Source organism: Amia ocellicauda, chromosome 14, assembly GCF_036373705.1.
Source record: "Amia ocellicauda isolate fAmiCal2 chromosome 14, fAmiCal2.hap1, whole genome shotgun sequence".
NCBI classification, from domain to species: domain Eukaryota; kingdom Metazoa; phylum Chordata; class Actinopteri; order Amiiformes; family Amiidae; genus Amia; species Amia ocellicauda.
Genome location: NC_089863.1, coordinates 28,788,193 through 28,805,485, shown reverse-complemented (window position 1 = coordinate 28,805,485; position 17,293 = coordinate 28,788,193). Strand labels below are relative to the sequence as shown.

The 17,293-nt window shown below is 45.8% G+C and overlaps 1 protein-coding gene across 4 annotated transcripts; it reads right to left on the bottom strand.

Annotated features, from left to right (window-relative positions):
• Positions 1-79: 79 nt before the first annotated feature.
• Positions 80-16,150, bottom strand: tuft1a (tuftelin 1a). Of its 4 annotated transcripts, none has more exons than XM_066721545.1 (13): positions 16,049-16,150; positions 14,688-14,754; positions 4,316-4,393; positions 3,998-4,099; positions 3,771-3,857; positions 3,604-3,675; positions 3,411-3,494; positions 2,599-2,733; positions 2,293-2,516; positions 2,107-2,212; positions 1,894-1,977; positions 1,485-1,576; positions 80-1,322 (listed from the first exon to the last, which is right to left on the bottom strand). In XM_066721545.1, exons 2-13 carry the CDS (start codon positions 14,748-14,750, stop codon positions 1,253-1,255), a joined length of 1,197 nt encoding a protein of 398 aa, XP_066577642.1. In that variant the 5' UTR covers positions 14,751-14,754; positions 16,049-16,150; the 3' UTR covers positions 80-1,252. The 4 variants fall into 4 exon arrangements, with proteins under 4 accessions (XP_066577642.1, XP_066577640.1, XP_066577641.1 ...); XM_066721543.1 differs by lacking the exon at positions 16,049-16,150 and adding an exon at positions 14,992-15,081; XM_066721544.1 differs by lacking the exon at positions 16,049-16,150 and having other exon boundaries at positions 14,688-14,985.
• Between the last annotated feature and the right edge of the window lie 1,143 nt (positions 16,151-17,293).

Sequence of the window (17,293 nt, the reverse complement as noted above, 5' to 3'; positions counted from 1 at the left end):
ATCCACCCAGTAATTTGAATTAAATTCACCTTTGCATAACATGACACGGCCTGGTTAATCATGTGAGTGCACTCGGGCCTGATGGTGTAAACCGGTTTATTTGAATTCACAGAATGCAGGCGATTTGTACATGCCAAATTCTTTACAGCGCTATGAGAAACAGTGTTACATAAACTGGTGGGGGGGTTATTTTCAAATTAATAAGGATTATTGGAGATAGAGAGAGAGATAAGGGAAAGAGTGTGCAATAGGTACAGACTGGAAGATTGTAAAATCAGACTTGGAAGAAAATTAGATAAAGAGAAATCTCTCCCCCGCTGTAGGGATGTGTGTTCGACTACAGCCAGGTTTGGACTCCTTCAGTGAGCTTTTGAAAATAACCTCCCCCCACCCTTTTTCTCCATGGAGACACAGACACACACACATACAGTATAGTACAGTATCAAATAATTTAGAATAAATACATGAGTGCTACAGCAGTTGAGCATTGCACTGGGGCAGGCATTCCTGTTAAGTTTGTATACAAGACTTGTGCCAAGACACACACACACACACACACTTCCACAACCTCCTCCAGTTTGGGCATCACTGGTGTTCGGTGAGGTTCATAGGATTGTACACATTTAGAAAGTTTTGTAAAGTAATTTCCTTCAGGTCCAAGAGCAGGTTAATTTCCAGAGCAAAAAGAAAGCTTTGAAAACCCGAGACACTTTCAATATCTAGCCTGGACGTGTACAAAAGGAAAGCAAACAAACAAAAAGACATCAAAAACAAATGCATAAAAAAAGAAATAAAATGTCCATGTTTAACAGTAACAACAATGACTGGAGAATTGTCTTCCATGCGCTGACGTCCAGTGCTCACCACCGGAGCGAGTGCAGAGCAGGGCAGTTGAGGTTTGTGGCAGCCAGTCGCCAGGGGTACGGGGTTACGGACAGGTTTCCAGGGAGTGTGTCAGGGCGCAATCCTCACCCACGGGACAAAAACAAGAGGGACAGAACCGGCGAGAATGCAGAGGGAGAGAGAGATGTCTGGTATGACCCCCTTGTGCCCCCCGCCTCCACCCTACCACCTTACAACTCACTCACATTTTCTCTTTCATCTCCAGATCACACACCCACAAAGCACATGAATAAATTAAATATGATCTTAGTTTTTTCATTTTTGTCCAGGTTTGTATTTTCCTCCTCTCTCTCTCTCTCTTGTGTCCTTTGCATGATGCCTTCACATCAGTCTCTCTCCCTCTCTCCGCTCACGACTTGATCTCGATGACCTTGATGAAGGGCAGAGTCTTGGAGGTCGAGCTGGGGGTCAGCGGCTTGCTGGGAGGAACCAGAAATTAACCAGAAGAGTTAACGTCCAACTGACTCAGATTTAGGTCTAGACCACATTGAAATTTTGCCCCCACTCCTCGTGACCCCTTGTGGCCTACCGCCCCTCCCCACCCTGCTAACCTACCCTCCCCATGCCCCCCAGTGCCTCACCTGTACACGATTTTGGAGTTCCTCTCGGACGTGCTGGGGGCAGCTCTGCGATGGGACAGGAAGTGGTCCATCTGGTCGTGCATTTCACGGTTCTGCGGGGGGAGAACGAGGGAGGGAAGACGGGGGATCAGCGCACTGAGAGACCAGGCCACAAAAACCTACACCTCGGGTAACACTTATTCAAATTATATATTATTATAAGGTGCAAACCAGGGCTGAACAGATGGATTGACAAAGCAAGGGATAAAGTCAGAGAGAGAGAGAGAAGAACAGGAGGGACAGAGAAGGACAGAGGGAGGGACAAACTAAGAGAGGGACACAGAAGGGCGCAGACTGACAGTGTGGACTGAGGGACAGAGATGGCCTACAGGACAGACCGACAGACAGACGGACAGATGGGTAGACTGACCTCAGCCTCCAGGAATGCCACCTTCTCCTGCAGCTCCCGGATCACGCGGTCTCTCTCCTGGATCACCGTCCGTGAGTTCTGCAGCTGTGGCACACACAGACACACATGCTGGTGAGTGATGGGTGAGTGATGGGCGATTGGTGGTAGTGGCAGATAGTAGCTGTGGGGGCAGTTGTAGCTTGTATCAGTCTGGGCACTTTTGGGGGGTCTCACCTGCTCGATCATGTGTCTGACTTTGCGCTGCTGGCACTTCAGCATGTCGTCCAGGTGGTGGATCTTCTCCTTCAGGATGGCCAGCTCCTTCTCCAGCTCTTCCGACCTGCAGGAGGCAGACCATCAGTACAGGCTCATGGGCAGACCGTTAGTACAGGCCTCTCGTTCTGCACCCTCTCCCCTAACCTCTCCTCCTTGGCTCGGCCCTCATCCCTCAGTGTGCGTAGCTGCTGTAGCTCCCCCTCGCTCTCTCTCATCCTCTCCAGTAGGGTGCGCTGCTCCACCTCCATGCCAGAGAGGAGGCGGCTCAGTTCACCGATGCGGGCATCCCTCTCACCCAGTTCCTCCTCCGCTTGCTGCAGGGACTCCCCCTGCTGGCACAGCTGCTGCCGCATCTCGCTGGACTCCACCTGTGGGGGGTGGGAAAAAGAGTTGGCACACGAGACACACTGAGAGGGAGGCAGACAGACACACAGAGACGGAGACACTGACCTCCAGCCTGGCTCTCTCCTCCTGGTGCCGGTGCTCCGCCTCCTGCAGCTTGGTCTGGAACTGCCCGTAGAGCCGGCGGGTCAGCTCCCTCATCTGGTCGCTCTCCCTCTCCGAGAGCACCCCCTCCTCCCACTCCTGAGCCACACGCACAGAGAGGGAGAGTCAGTTTAAAGCACACAGACAGACACAGAGTACAGAGTTCAAATTCAAGAGAGTTTTTACCCCACAGAGAGAGAGAGAGAAAAAGAGAAAGACACGGACTGAGCAAATTGAGAGGCAGATTGTACCACTTCATTACAGAAGGGTCTCTGTTTACAGCAGAAAATGAAGAGAGAAGAAGAGTTTTTAAGTGCTTGGAGATAAAGCCAGAGTAGTATGCCACCTTACCCCCCCGAATTCTGTTGCCTAGGTAGGAGACAGGGTTCTGTTTCCAGGGAGACACCCGAGACCTAATACCGCTGGAGTCCCGTTTCCTAGGAGACCCTCCAACCCCCCCACACCCTCAGACAGGCAGGGATTGGATTACAGCTTGTCCAGTTATGAGGGACAATAGTAGGGAGAAGTTAGTACGAAGGAGAGGGTCCTCTCCCTCTCCCTCCCCCTCTATATATTAGCATGAAGCAGCATGATTCAAACTCTCAAAACCATAACTAAACTATTGTTTTTTTTCAATTAACCCAGTTTAGACCTGTCTCCAGGGATTGAGAGGGTGGGGTACCCCTGTCTTTTAGAGTGACCAGGCTGGGCTGAATCAGAATCACTTCCCTACTAAACTCAATGGAACCAGACAGGACCAGAACCACCACTCTCACCTTTGTCTGTGGAGCGGCCCCGCCCACTGCGCAGTTGGAGACGGACGATTGGCTGCTCGGCTGAGGAACTCTGTAGCCATTGGTCTGATGAGAGAGAGAGAGAGAGGGAGGGGTCAGTGGAGTCTTTATCAAAGTGGAAACAGGAATACGGACAGACTGACAGAGACACACACGGAGAGAATCAGACAGTTACCTTGTATTGTCCATTCTTGCCACTGTTCCTGGCCTCCATCTGCTGCCTCAGGTTCTTCAGACAGTACCTGACCTGCAGGGACACAAAACTCAGCTCTCAGACATTGGAACATACAGAGGTGGGGGGAGAAAGACAGACAGAAAAGGAGTGGGGGGAGCAGTCCTCACCTCCTGGATGTGCGAGACCTCGTCCGACAGCATCTTGATGTTCCTGTCGTGCTGCTCCTGATCCTGCTTCCGTGCCTCCAGGTACACCTAAGACAGACACAGTTATTCAGTTGATTTATTTTTCATTTTCTTTCCTTCCCCTGCAACATCACCTTCAGAAAACCTCTTTCTGGAGCACTGTGCATACGTGACTTTCTGCCCTGCCCTGCCACCTCCCAGACACCCACCTTTATGACCTCAACCTTCTCTTCTCCAGGCTTGATTGGCTCAGAGCTCAAGGTCTCCCCGTCATTGGCTGGCTGGACCAGGGCAAAGGCTCTTCCGATTGGCTGGGATGGTTAGGAGAGAAAAACACTTGTGAGAACAGGTGAGAACAGGTGAGAGGGGCAACATACATGGAAACGCTATCACGCACACACACACCGGCCGCTGGTGCTTGATCCATTTTGGGTAAATAAGGCAGAGATTGAACGTGAAGTTAGAAAAAGATTGGAAAGTAGCTGATTCGATTTTATATTTCCTGGTCCTGCGCTGGCGTTTCTTACCTTTCTCCTGTGCTGCTCCTGGGTCCAATTTGGCTGGTTCTGATCCTGCAGAGTGAGACGCAGGCGTCGGGTACCTTCCTGCAGAGGACAGAAAACAGAAATATTCAATTGAATTGCGGGGCACAGAGAGAAAGAGAATGGATAGGCCAGGGTGATAGACAGACAAAACAGGGAGACAGAAAGCAAGAGAGATCTATTCACACTTTACCTAAAGATGTTGGTAAATATACATTGTTAATGTATAATTACTGTATGTGTTTTTCTCCATTGCCCCCAGCCCCGGAGTGACAATTGTCAGGACAATAAAGCTTTGTATTGAATTGAATGGAGAGAGAGGACCGAAATACCAGGGTGAGTAACAGACTGACAGAAAGAGGAAGAGAAGAGATGATCGAGGAGGGGGGTTAGGGGATTTCTGTGTTCTGAGCATCCCATGAGTCACTCTTCAAAGTCAGACCCTGCATTTCTCTGCTGTCTGTGCGGGAAGCAGGCAGAGTGAGACGCAAGAGGGCCTAAGCGAGAGGGCCTGAGCGGGAGTGTCTCCCTGTGGAATTGGGCTGATATGCGTCTGTGCTGCGTTCAGGCAAGCCACCAGGGCAGCATGCCAGGGGTGCGTTCGTCAGCACTACCTATGGGCTTCCTGACCGCGATCACACCTGCTCCGGTGAGCACAGTATGTTCCACCAGAGTCCTCCAGGTGCTGTGCGCTGTATGCTGTGCTTTGCGGTGTACTCCTCCCCCACACCCCACCCCAGCACCAACTGCAGGTTAAAACAGCGACTTCCTAAGATAACATAACATATTTGGCGCACTTGGTATTGTGTCATAATGTGTTTATGTTTATGTTCACCCTTCCCTGGTGTTGTCTACAGAGACAATCTCTCAATTCAGTCAGGCCGCTCCCACTGCTGGGGCTGTTTGTGTCTGTGTAAAAGCACTGAGGGAAGACAGAATGTGTGTTGGGGGAGTGTGTGAGAGTAAGCGCAGATTATTATTTTTTTCCGATCAACAGTTTCCTACGTGAGTCACATTATGCAAGAGGGCAGAGACCCTGAACGCTCCCCCGCACCCCACCTCCCTCTCTCCCTCCCTCCCTCGCTCCATCCATCCCTGCCAGTCTGTGCAAAAAGATAAAAAGATCAGCCCAAATTCCTAGCATAACTGGTGCTGACCTTGCTGTGCGTTTTTTTTTTTTTTTTTTCGTGGGGCCCTAGTGTAGCGGTCTGGGCCGGGGACGACGACAACGCTCATCAGCGGTCGAGAGAGAAGAGAGACTCAATGAAGAACGCAAGGTGAAAATAAACACACAGATGAATTATGGATCACTACTGATGCTCACCCCTTAGCCCAGTGCCATGAAAGAGAAAAACAAAATGGCAATAATCAATAACTGCTAAAGATTTGTACCCCCCCTTCCCTCCCTCCTTACTGCAGTCTTTCGCTGCTTGGGAGGGTTTCCAAACTCGCCTGTCCTTAACTCCCCAGCAACACAGCTAATGCGTGTCAAAGGGCAAGGAAAAACCCCTTATGGCCTGGAGATCTCACTGCCAGGGAGGAGGCTGTAATTACCTCACTCGCAAACATACCATCTGTTCCTTTAATACAACATATTAAAATAATAATAACAATAATAATATCAACAAACAAAAAACACAGCCAGAACACCCCCTTAAGAGACATTTTGTTTTTTAAATACAATAACAATAACTATTACTCTACAGCCCAGCTGCACTCAGACACAGGAGCATGTGCGTGCGGGGGGGGGGGGGCAAAATTTCTGCCACCAGCCCCTGACCCGCACTGTGGCATACTGCCGCACACCTCACAGCAAGACCAGGCACTGGTAGCGTGATCTCCACAGGCCCCGCCACGCCCCCGTAACCGCCACCTCTCACTATCGTTCAGGTTGTCCTAGCAACCCAGCCACCACCAGGCAAGGTAACGAGGCCTTCTCACGGCAGGCTGCACAAAACAAACACACGACAAAGGCCTGGAGGAATCCTGTTTATATTGGAGAGGAGGCAAGACACACAGCTTTTCATCCCCCAGCGCCATCGAGATCACCTGTATACCCCGGGCTCCATCTCCCCCTCCCTCTCTCTTTTTCCACTCTCTATCTCTCCCTCTCTGCCCTCTCCCCCTCCCTCTCTCACACACACACACACACACACACACACACACACACACACACCACACTTTGCAAACTTGCCGTCAGAAGATCAGCTTAAAATCGTAACATTTTAAAAATATTTGTCTTGCATATTTTCTCAGCATATTTCACACAGGGCGGATAGTAATCCACTGTCTCACTCCACCCACCCGCGCCAAGTCATGAAAATGTGTCAGAAGAAGAGTTGCCATCACCCCAGGCTCCTAGACCTGTTCCCTTCAACAGATGTCAGCTCAGTAAACTCATCGCTTTTGTGTCACCCCTTTGATCTCCTCTCTAACCATCTTCCTTTAAGAAGAGAGAACACATTCCTATGCATGCAGATGGCACAGGCAGTTGCCGCAGTGGCGGGGGGGGTGGCAGTAAAACAAAGTTGCGAGAAGAGCGCAGTCTCGGCACAGCTTGTCTCCCGCTGCACAGACTCTCCACCCACAGTGCTGGAGATCAGAGAGAGGGGGTGAGACGACGATCAAGACAGAGAGGGAGAAAGAGAGGGGGAGAGAGACCGAGCGGGTGACCGAGAGAGAGAGCGAGACAGAGAGACGGGGAGGATTCATATCTTAACTCCAGCCAGCTCATCAGGTATTGATCTTGATTTGACGGTGGACCCAACCTGGCTGTGTTGACCAGACTGGACCAAGGGGAAGTTCAAGTTTCGTTCAGTTCCCCAGATCATAGGACTGGTCTTTAGGTATGATACAGTTCCATGCAATGTAGCGTACGGTAGTGCAGTGTAATATAGTGAAGTGTTTATTACAGTGTAGCGCTATAAACAATCAAGAACATAAAAGAATGTAACCTGAACAAAGTAATTTACGTCTGAATGATACAATGAACCTGTTAAGTGAGTAACAGAGAACAAAGGCACCGCAGCGCCCCCGGTGTCCACAGGCTCCACCTACTTGCACCGTTTCAACACACACGATGCACACACGCTCACACGCATGCCCACACTTCACGACACATACACAACATGCACACACAGCATGCTCACACATAGCAATCACACATGCACTGCACCCCCCCCATACTCTACCATTGGCAACCCCTACTCCCCGTCCACAACACTATTTCAACACACACAACATACAACCAGTTCACACACAACATGCACACATTCTCACAAACAGCAAGCACACAAAAAAGCATGCAAACACATAGCACGCACCCCCCCACCGCTGCAACCCCAGCCCCCCCCCCCCCCCAACAGCCCACCATGCCTATGTAATTTCCTATGTAGGGGGAAACACTACAGAGTACATAAATACTCTCACACACAACATGCACGCACATGCACACACTCACAGCAGCTGTTCTCCTGCTCAGGGTGCTGTCCCAGCATGATTCAGAGACATTTTCAAAACTTTATTTTGCTACAGGACAAACCCAGTATTTATTCTATTAACTTCATAAAGTTCATAAAAAATACAAATATTCTATCAGGTTCAAGAGAATGCTGCTGTAGAAAACATGAACACACACATGTATGTTTGTATGTATATATAGTGATCCAGCGTGTCATACAGATCTGATTCGTTTTGCATTGCTCACCTGTCTGGCACTCACTCCGAAACCGTCCCCCCCACCGTGTGCTGTACTTTATCACCATTTATGGCCATGTATCTTGATCCCAGCTCGTACAGGCTCGCCACAAAAAGCGCTCTGGGCATCAACAATTCATGAGCATCCGGGCATCTGATGGCGGTCTCTGTCAATAAGTGCAGTGTCCAGTACAGGGAGGATTGCACGCCACCTTAAACAAAGCTACGACCGTGAGAAGGACCAAGGTTTTGTTGCTTGCACTGGACTGCAGGGAAAAAGAGAGTGGGGGGGAGTAGAGAAGTGGTGAGAGAAGGAGGAGAGGAGGGGGAGAGGGAGAGAGAGAAAGGAGAGAAGAAAAGGAGAAGGAGGAAGACAGAGCAGTAGAAAGGCGAGGGAGAGAGGGAGGAAGCTGCAACTAGGAATATTATTCTCCTCAGCTGCTCTCACTGCTGCCTCGCGCCTTCCCTCTCAAGCTGGCAGCTCTTCACCTCCACATCTACGTTAACAACCTACACTCCCATCACACCTAGGGTAGCGTCAACCATATCCACACACACAACGCACCTGTCCTCACCCAGGCCACTCTGGGCAGACAGACGGACAGGCAGAGTGCCAGACAGAGACACACATGGGACAGCTGTCACTGAAAAGCAACAAAAGGTGAGTCTTTGTGGGACAATACCTTCTGAAGCTCAACTCCTGCTCAGCTTGTTGCCGCCGCCCTCCCTGAGCTCTCCTCAAGAAAAGATCCTCTCTCTCTCTCGTCTCTCTCTTCTCTCCTCCCAGAAGCACTGTGTTCTAGAAACCTGTGTCTTACATTTCTCTGGGCGATGCCAAGAAGGCAAGGAAGAAAAAAAAAAAAAAAAACTTGCAACCAACCACAGCCCAATGCAGCCTCCACGCCTATAGCCCTGAGGCAATTACTTAAACTGAATTTTTTTTTTTTTTGGTAATTTAAAATAAAAAACTTTGCAAATCCATTAACAACTGCTAGTGCTCCCTTCCCGCATGGTGTCAGGTTTCTGTTTTTCCAAGGAACCAGGGCTCGGCTGGTTTTTGTTGTGTAAGCCACTCGGCTGCGCGCCACCGCCCGGCGCGGCTCAGGAAACTGGGCTGTCTGTCTAAACAACGACAAACCAAAACTCATTGCTGTCAATGAGGACTTACAACAGACCCTGATGGGACATTAAAGGGACAGTAGCCACACATGGGGCTACAGACGGACTCAAATTATGCCCTATCCCTGTCCCTCTGCCTCTCACTGCCTCCATTTCAAGAATACCTACCTCTCCCTTTCTTTCTCATGCTCTCTCTCTCCCTCCCTTTATCTCTCGGATTCCAATGCACAGTTTTTAGAGCGCCGACAACAGCAGCCACTAAGAAGCAGGGTGCCAGCTGGCAAAGGGTTAAGAGTTTACATAACACAGCATAACACGTCTGGCGCGGTGCATGGAGAGGCTTTGTGGCTGTCTGAACACCACTCACCAGACAGCCCACCTGTAGTCCAAACAAAACAAAAAGCAAACAAAACGCACAAGGAAAAAGAAAAGAAAAGAAGCCTTCAACCCCTTAAGGTCTTGGCCAGATAATTCGGGATACACGTTGGGCTCTGCTGCTTGTTCTACCTGCTGTGTTTACTGAAAGCATTAGTGGGGTTTATGGTTACCTCCTGTCAACCTTAGAATACAGCACTGAAGTCACTATTATTATTAATACTTTGTCAGACGCCTTTTTTCCAGGATGACTATCTATTCACAGAGAGCTTAGGTATGTGCTGAGGTAAGGATGATGTCATCCCATTTCAGGAGAAGTGGGCGAAAAAACAACTACAGAAAAAAAAAAAAAAAATGTTACTCAATATGTGTAATGATATTTTCTAGGTAATAGAAACTGTCTGGGACTGCCAAGGAATGACAGGGAATCAACTCTTAAAAGCCACCGCGATTCACCAGCTACACCTCATCAGAGACATGATTACTGTGCAAAACTCAGTAATTAATTCAGTTAATTAATTTCTTTCCCTTGAGGCCAAATGTGTTATCGTCATTTTGGTGAGAAGGGAAAAAAAAAAAAAAGACACTGTAATGGGATCGGACTTCAAACTCGAATCCACTGGCCAAATACGTCCCATTTAGTGAGGACCATCGCGTTGATGGACCTGCCAAACCATGAGTGGTGGATAACCATTGAAGAACAAGACATACACAGTAGATCTACTCAAGAGACCTGTCCAGTATGGAAGGCCTTTACTCTGTGTCTAGAAACTGATTTGTATGTATATTTACCCCTCTCTCTGCCACATTGGTTAATTCATAGTACCTTTGGTATGTTTGTTTCTTGTTGTTTGTACAGGGATGGAGAGAGTGAAGGAAGGAGAGAGGGTGTGAGGGAGTGAGGGAGTGAAAGAGGGAAATGCACGATACTCCCAGCACATCGAGGTTCAGCACCCCTGTCCAAACTTGGGCACTGTCACGACAGTGTGACATACCACACTCCCCCGTGAAAGAGAGGGGGGGAAAAAAAAAAAGTGTGACATACACACACTTTCTCACTTCCCTGCGAGTGTGTCGGCCGACCCAGCTCTTCTCAGCTGCTGCCTAACACTTGAGATTAAGAGTTGGCACACTGCACATAGAAATTCTCACCAGGGCATTGGGAAGGGGTTAGTAAACAGGGCTGCCTGCCCTCACGTATCCCCATAACACTTCATCAACGGGCTAGCGAGAATAGCTTGGTTGTTCAACACGTTGTAAACTGACTTTTGCAAACCCTACACTGTCCAAATATTCTGCATGTGCTTGCTTCTAAACTCAACCAGAAATAACCTACACAGAAACACCAGTCTAGGGTGTAGTCCAGGGTTGTCCTCTGTGTCAGGCAGAGACAAGCACATAAGTGTCACTGTTTATTCCCCCTTTGCTCTGGACCCCAGTGCCAGATCCTAGCAATTTTAGTAGCAGATTAACACACCACAATGTCATCCTTCACCTCCCTGCTAAAACCTCCTGCTTTAATAAATGGGGCACAATTTATGATCCCCATCAACAGAGGCTGTCAGCAGATGATGGGCCAGTTTTCAGAAGATGGAATGACAAAGAATAGATGGGGAGTGGGGGGAGTGAATTGGAGCTCCAAAAGCTACAAAATTAAAACAATTAAATGAGTTTAGGTTTCTTTCCAACTTGCACCCTGACATTATCTTTGTCATTTTTCAGCTGGCTTGGGTCATTTCAAAATAAAGAAAAAAGTACTTCTAAAAAGTAAACAACGTTTTTATGAAAATGTCCCACCAGGGTTTATTTTATTTTATCATCATCATTATTAATATTAAAACACAATCCTCCCTTCCAGAAGCAGACAGGCTATCCCCCTTGATGTTTCAATACAGCCCTGGTCTTGCAGCTCTCAGTGTTTCTGTTGCCTTATCGCACTGCACACATATCTCCCTGTGCCAGCGAGTCATCACCCATCACCTACAGTGAGATTCAGTTCCTGGAAGGGTGGGTGCAGAGCGTCCTGTATTTCATTCCAGTTGCTGCCATTTTCTTCATGAATCCACTTATATGATCAATGACACATATTTCATATTCTTTTTAAGCAACTGACAGTTTTATGTGTTGTTGTTTTTTAGGTCAAGGTGCCGCACACCATCTTATTACATCCACATCCACATTAATCGGCCAGTTAGAGCAATGCAGTGTCTGAAAGCTGGGTTGGAACATAAAGCACCAGCCTAGAAGTGCGTCCGAGACCTCTGGCCTAAGCAGGGCTTGATCCTGGCAGGAGTGTCCTACATAAACCAGGAGAGGCAGAGAGCCTGCTCACTGTGGTTGAACATTAACAGATTTTAAGGGGGGGAAGCTGGAAGCAAGTTAATGAACACCTCATTCTGTGAAACCTCATAGGCTAAAATACCCACGTTGTGTGCATTTAAAGCAATCAGTTTCACAGGAATGAGCGAGCTTCTTCACTTTTGAAATCGAGACCTAATGTGGGGGACGGAGAGCAAGTCGACCCGCAAGTGCGTGGTGCGTCACGCAGCCTTGCGTGCCAAATTGAAATTAACCCATTAAGGGCTAATTAAACAGTCCTATCACAGATGAAGCCGCTGCCAAACTGCACTTCGGTTTTATTGCACTTATAAATGTTTATGTCATAGGCGAGTTTCACTTTGTTTTAGGAAGCGGATTTAGGTCAAACTGACTTCACTGTTCACGCCTAAGTAATCAATATTAACATTAATTCATTTCCATATTAGTAGTTTCCCACACTGTGTAAGTGATACTAAAGTGCCTGATTTGTTTTGCAGATATAAACGAGATTTGCATCATTTAACTTTGACAGCGAATTTAAAAAGACTCAAAAAAGCTGCGAGCAATCAATGAATATTCGTTTTATAGGACGTCAGGTCTTGGCAGATCTCGCGGTGTGCGGGTTGTACAGCAATTCGACAAGCTGCAAACTGGACCTGACGCAACGAATAGAAACTTGTGCGTATTTATCCGAGACAAATACAAATATTTAACTTTCTGTCCCCGATTTCCACAGCTCAGAGGCGTCTTTTGTACAGTTCAATTGGAAATTGAACGAAAAGTCTTTCAGAATGGGATTAACTATTGCTTTTGTAATTGATTGGGGGTAAATTTGGTGTAAATCTATCATGCAATAGAAATGGGATATTCGACTACAAATACTTAGAAAAGGGTCTTCTTAAAGGTGTCTTTATACAACAAACGTATTTATGGAACTCTTTAGACATTATACAATGACACAAGGTTAAATAATTACATATAAAATAACGTATACACAGATATTACCTGTGTTTAGTGTTTTCCATACTGTAATACATTGTTACTCAAAACAACAGAGTAACTTGAGTTTTAGTATGCATTTTATGTCTTCTGACAATGTCATTTAACAGATGAAGGAGAAATATGAGTAACTTTATGGAACCAAAACATTGTCAATACCAGCAGCAGGAATAAATTATTTAAAACAACTAATTACACCGCATGCGATATTGTGTCCGCTATCTAATGGTTCCCTATAGCGCATGCATGCAAGTTAAGATGCTAATTTAAAATATGATGTTGATTGACACAAATTTGATGTACGGCACAATGTCATATGCACATCCTAATCCTACATACTTGCGTAAAAGAAGATTGATTTCGTTTCTATTCACCCATACGTCCACATCGTTTCCCCTCTTATTAATCTAGTCTTTTTTTAGTTAGTTTGATTTGTTTTAGCACAATTATTCCCCTGTGTGGCTCAGCTATCCTTTAAAATCACATTTGTATAACGTTTCGTCACACTTCTTGCTTTTGCATTGCTGGTACTCGTGTTTATTTTGATTCCCCCCCTTTCCCTTAGCTCGTACTTCACACCTTGTCTGCACCTATTAGCTTTTACGATACAGGATGTAGGACTTATATTATGTTTACTGTATATTTTCCTATACACCTGTGTAAATTGGAACTTGTAATTGCATTATGCTTTGAACTGTACTGTATTATTGCACTTTGTATTGCCCTGGATAAGGGCGTCTGCTAAGAAATAAATAATAATAATAATAATAATAATAATAATAATAATAATAATAATAATTACGCTACTCGCGTCATCGCTCAGACGGAAACAACAGTGGAATAAGCGACACGGAACTGTGTGGTGGGAGTCGTCTGTGTACTCACAGGTTTCTCATTGAGATTACCATGCTTATGTGAAGGATTTTATTTTATATTTACATATTTGAATTATCAAAAAAAAAAGACGAGAAAGGTGAATTTCCTGTAACCGAGAAAATAAATGTATTGTATGCCACTTACAAAGATTAACATTATTATTAATATTAATGTATCATCGGCATTATAATAACGCAATTATTTTTGATATGTATATAACAATAATTACAAAAAAAAAAAAAAAATATATATATATATATATATATACATACTTACATACATACATACACACACACACACACACACATACATACACACCTGCTTGTGATGCATTTTATTTATGTAGTTAGTGAAAAGTCGGTTAGATTAGTAATTTACCTGAATGAATGGGAAATTTTATGGTAGCAAAAACATATTCGTGTTACAATTAGATTACCAATCAGAGTTGTAATTTCGATACATTTAAAAGTAATACAATAGTGAAACACGTATTTTGCGCCTTACCCAGCGCGACACAACCGGTCAAGTGCCCTTCTGTATCGCCTTTCACCACCGAAACCCAGCTCAACACAAAAACAGCCGGTCGTGCTCTCATTATTGATATGATTAATATTATAACAAGTTACGTGATTTGGGAGATGAATAACCATAGCCCACGGATACAAAAATAAACCCTGACGAATACAATTTACAGAAGAGAAGAAAACAAGAGAGAATATAGAGCAACGTATGCAGAAGTACATTTTGACCACTATACACTGAACAACACATGGAGGCTATAGGCAATATCTGATTATAACACATTACTTTAAACTTTAAACGTTTAAATAACCTACTTGTTGGTCGCCATACAGTATAAGTACACTGATGTATACTGCATACACCAAAAAGTCATGTATGTGTATGGATTACATATGTATGTGTGTGTTTCCAATAAGCTGAAACAGAGTTGGTAAAAAAAAGTTGTACTCACCGTTGAGCCGTTCTCTGTCCTAATGTCCTCAAAGGTACACAGGCTCCGGGTAACTCCATGCATCTCTCTATTGATAGTAATAATATCGTCAAATGATAATTTAAACAATTAAACAAAATTACTCACAGAGTGATTAACAGTGAGAGTGACTAAACTTTCTAAAGACAACAGCGAAGTCAAGGGGTCAAACTCCGAGTGGATTCACTCTGTGATAAGAAGACTACACCCTCCCTCCCTCTTTCTCTTTCTTTGCTTCAACTTCAGCAGTCCGTCCGAGGCGCACACGGTTGAATGTACTTTTTACCTCGGTGGGTGTTTAATTTTTTGGGAAGAAATCGTCCGCTGTCTGGAGAGAAAGCGCTTTATCAATAGACTGTCCCTCCTCCCCGCATGCGCGTCACGACGTGCCTCCACAGCCCCGCCCCTTTCTCCCAAAGCCCGGAGTGTTTCTGCAGAGGCGCAACACCGGACACACAGCCATTTATACATGCATACATACGTACATACATGCATGCATACATACCAAGTCTAACAGAATATCCTAATGTAATGGCTTGCCAAAGTTGTTGCTCACCAGGCAAAGATTTGCAGGTCTAAATCCGAGATTAATCAAACAATAGTATTACTAATTCTTACTTATCCGACTACTATGGTATACCTCTGTTGCCGAAGACCATGGATTAAACGTATTATATATTATTGTTGTAATTATTTTAAAAGCTGATATTACTTTTGTCGCTCATCATTTTTTTTAAACCACTGACATAGGTAATGATAAGGCACTATATAGCACTTGTCATGCAGCTATTTCATTGCATCTGTAAAAGCGCAACTCGGGACACTTCAGCTCTCCACAGACAGCGCACCGGTTTGCTACAGGGGTCTGCGCACGGATTGAGCGGGTAGTTTCCTGCGTGCTTGCGCAAATGCGTGGGATTCCTGACGCCACCGCCGAGGTGAATCCAACAACCGCACTTCCTCTCTCTTATTGGCCTAATGACGAGCGGGCGTGCTTTGACGATAAATCAATATGAGAAATGAAGAAATACCCCTGCAGGTTAATCCAAGTTGTAGTGCATTAGTACAGCAGTCTGGTTCAGTAGAGTAGTACAGTGCCCTATATTGCAGAGTGCAGTTGGCCTATAGGAATAATACCCTGCAAATACAGTACAGTATAAAAGTATGGCAATAGACCATACTAGTAAAGTATAGTGCAGTATAGAATTATGGTATAGAAGCAGGCCTGAACAATTATTCCCCTCCTTCAAGAAAAAACATGGGAAAATAATAAATACACACATCAATAAACCAATTAGGCAAACAAATAAATAAATGATAACCAAAAACTCATCTGAGGTTACCTGTCTCTGAGGCGTATGCACAACACGGTCACTGGTGCTGTTCGGTTCTTCTTCCTCTTGTGCTCAGTCTTCTACAGTGCTGCCCGTTTCCCCTTTCCCTCTTGCTCCACTCCCCAGGTAATAGCACGGCAGCCTGTCCCAGAGCTAATCCAGCCTGAAAGGGGCAAAGGCAGTAATGGGATCACGGATTAGGGGTAATTAATGGAGTTCTGATGTACAGCAACAGCAGCTGCGAAACTGCAAGACCATTCTGCCTCTAAAACCTCAAGACAAGATGCAGCTCATACCTCTCCAGGGTAAGGAATGTGTTTCACACGGTAGTCTGCTTCTGGCACCTTTGCACTTTAATTTAAATTTAACAATTTAACTGAACAGCTGCTGCTATAAAGTAAGGGCGCCTTGTTAATAACTTGATATGGTTCACGTAGAACTAAATTATACTGCACGGTTTTTATTATTATTATTATTATTATTATTATTAGCCTTTATTGTAACAAGTTCTGGGAAAGATGTCTTCTAAACATACATACATACATACATGATTTTTTGGCCCATAGTTAGCCTGCCAACCGACCACTTGATAACCATAAACCAATGTTGGGCCAGTGTTTAGTTTGCTATCCGGGCTGATTGTTGGGTGATTGCAGGTTTCGGACAGAATGCGTGCAATCTGGGGACTTGGGAATTAGTAAATTACAGCCCCTGAGCTCTCGGCAGACTGCCGGCCCACAATCTGCCAATTATCTGTCTGGCGCGTTAAAGCACGCTGCCCATGAAAACAAAACAGGGCCCAAAGGTCGTGTGTGGGGACACTCTGCTGTTACCGGTGTGAGAGCATGCAGGGCAGAGTCCATTATACCTGAGTCCATTCTTTCATTCCACCTGTCACAGATCAGATAAGATATGCGTAGGATAAAGCTGTATTATACTTTTTTAAAGATCTTAACATAAGCCGCTTCTGCCCGCCCAGACATTTTTTTCTGTTTTTCAAAACATTAAAACACACACACACACACACACACACACACACACTCACAAACGTGTGTGTTCCAGGTGTTCGTGTTGACATTGTTCTGTCCTGAGAGAGAGAGGGAAAGCAGGGGTGTGTGGAGTGTGTGTGTTGGGGGAGGATAGAGGTGTACACTGTCCCTCTTAAATGTTGTTTGCTTGACTTCCCACAGACTTCAGCTCCCTTCTTCATTGTGAAAACTTAACGCCACATAATCCCATTACATCAGTTGCGGC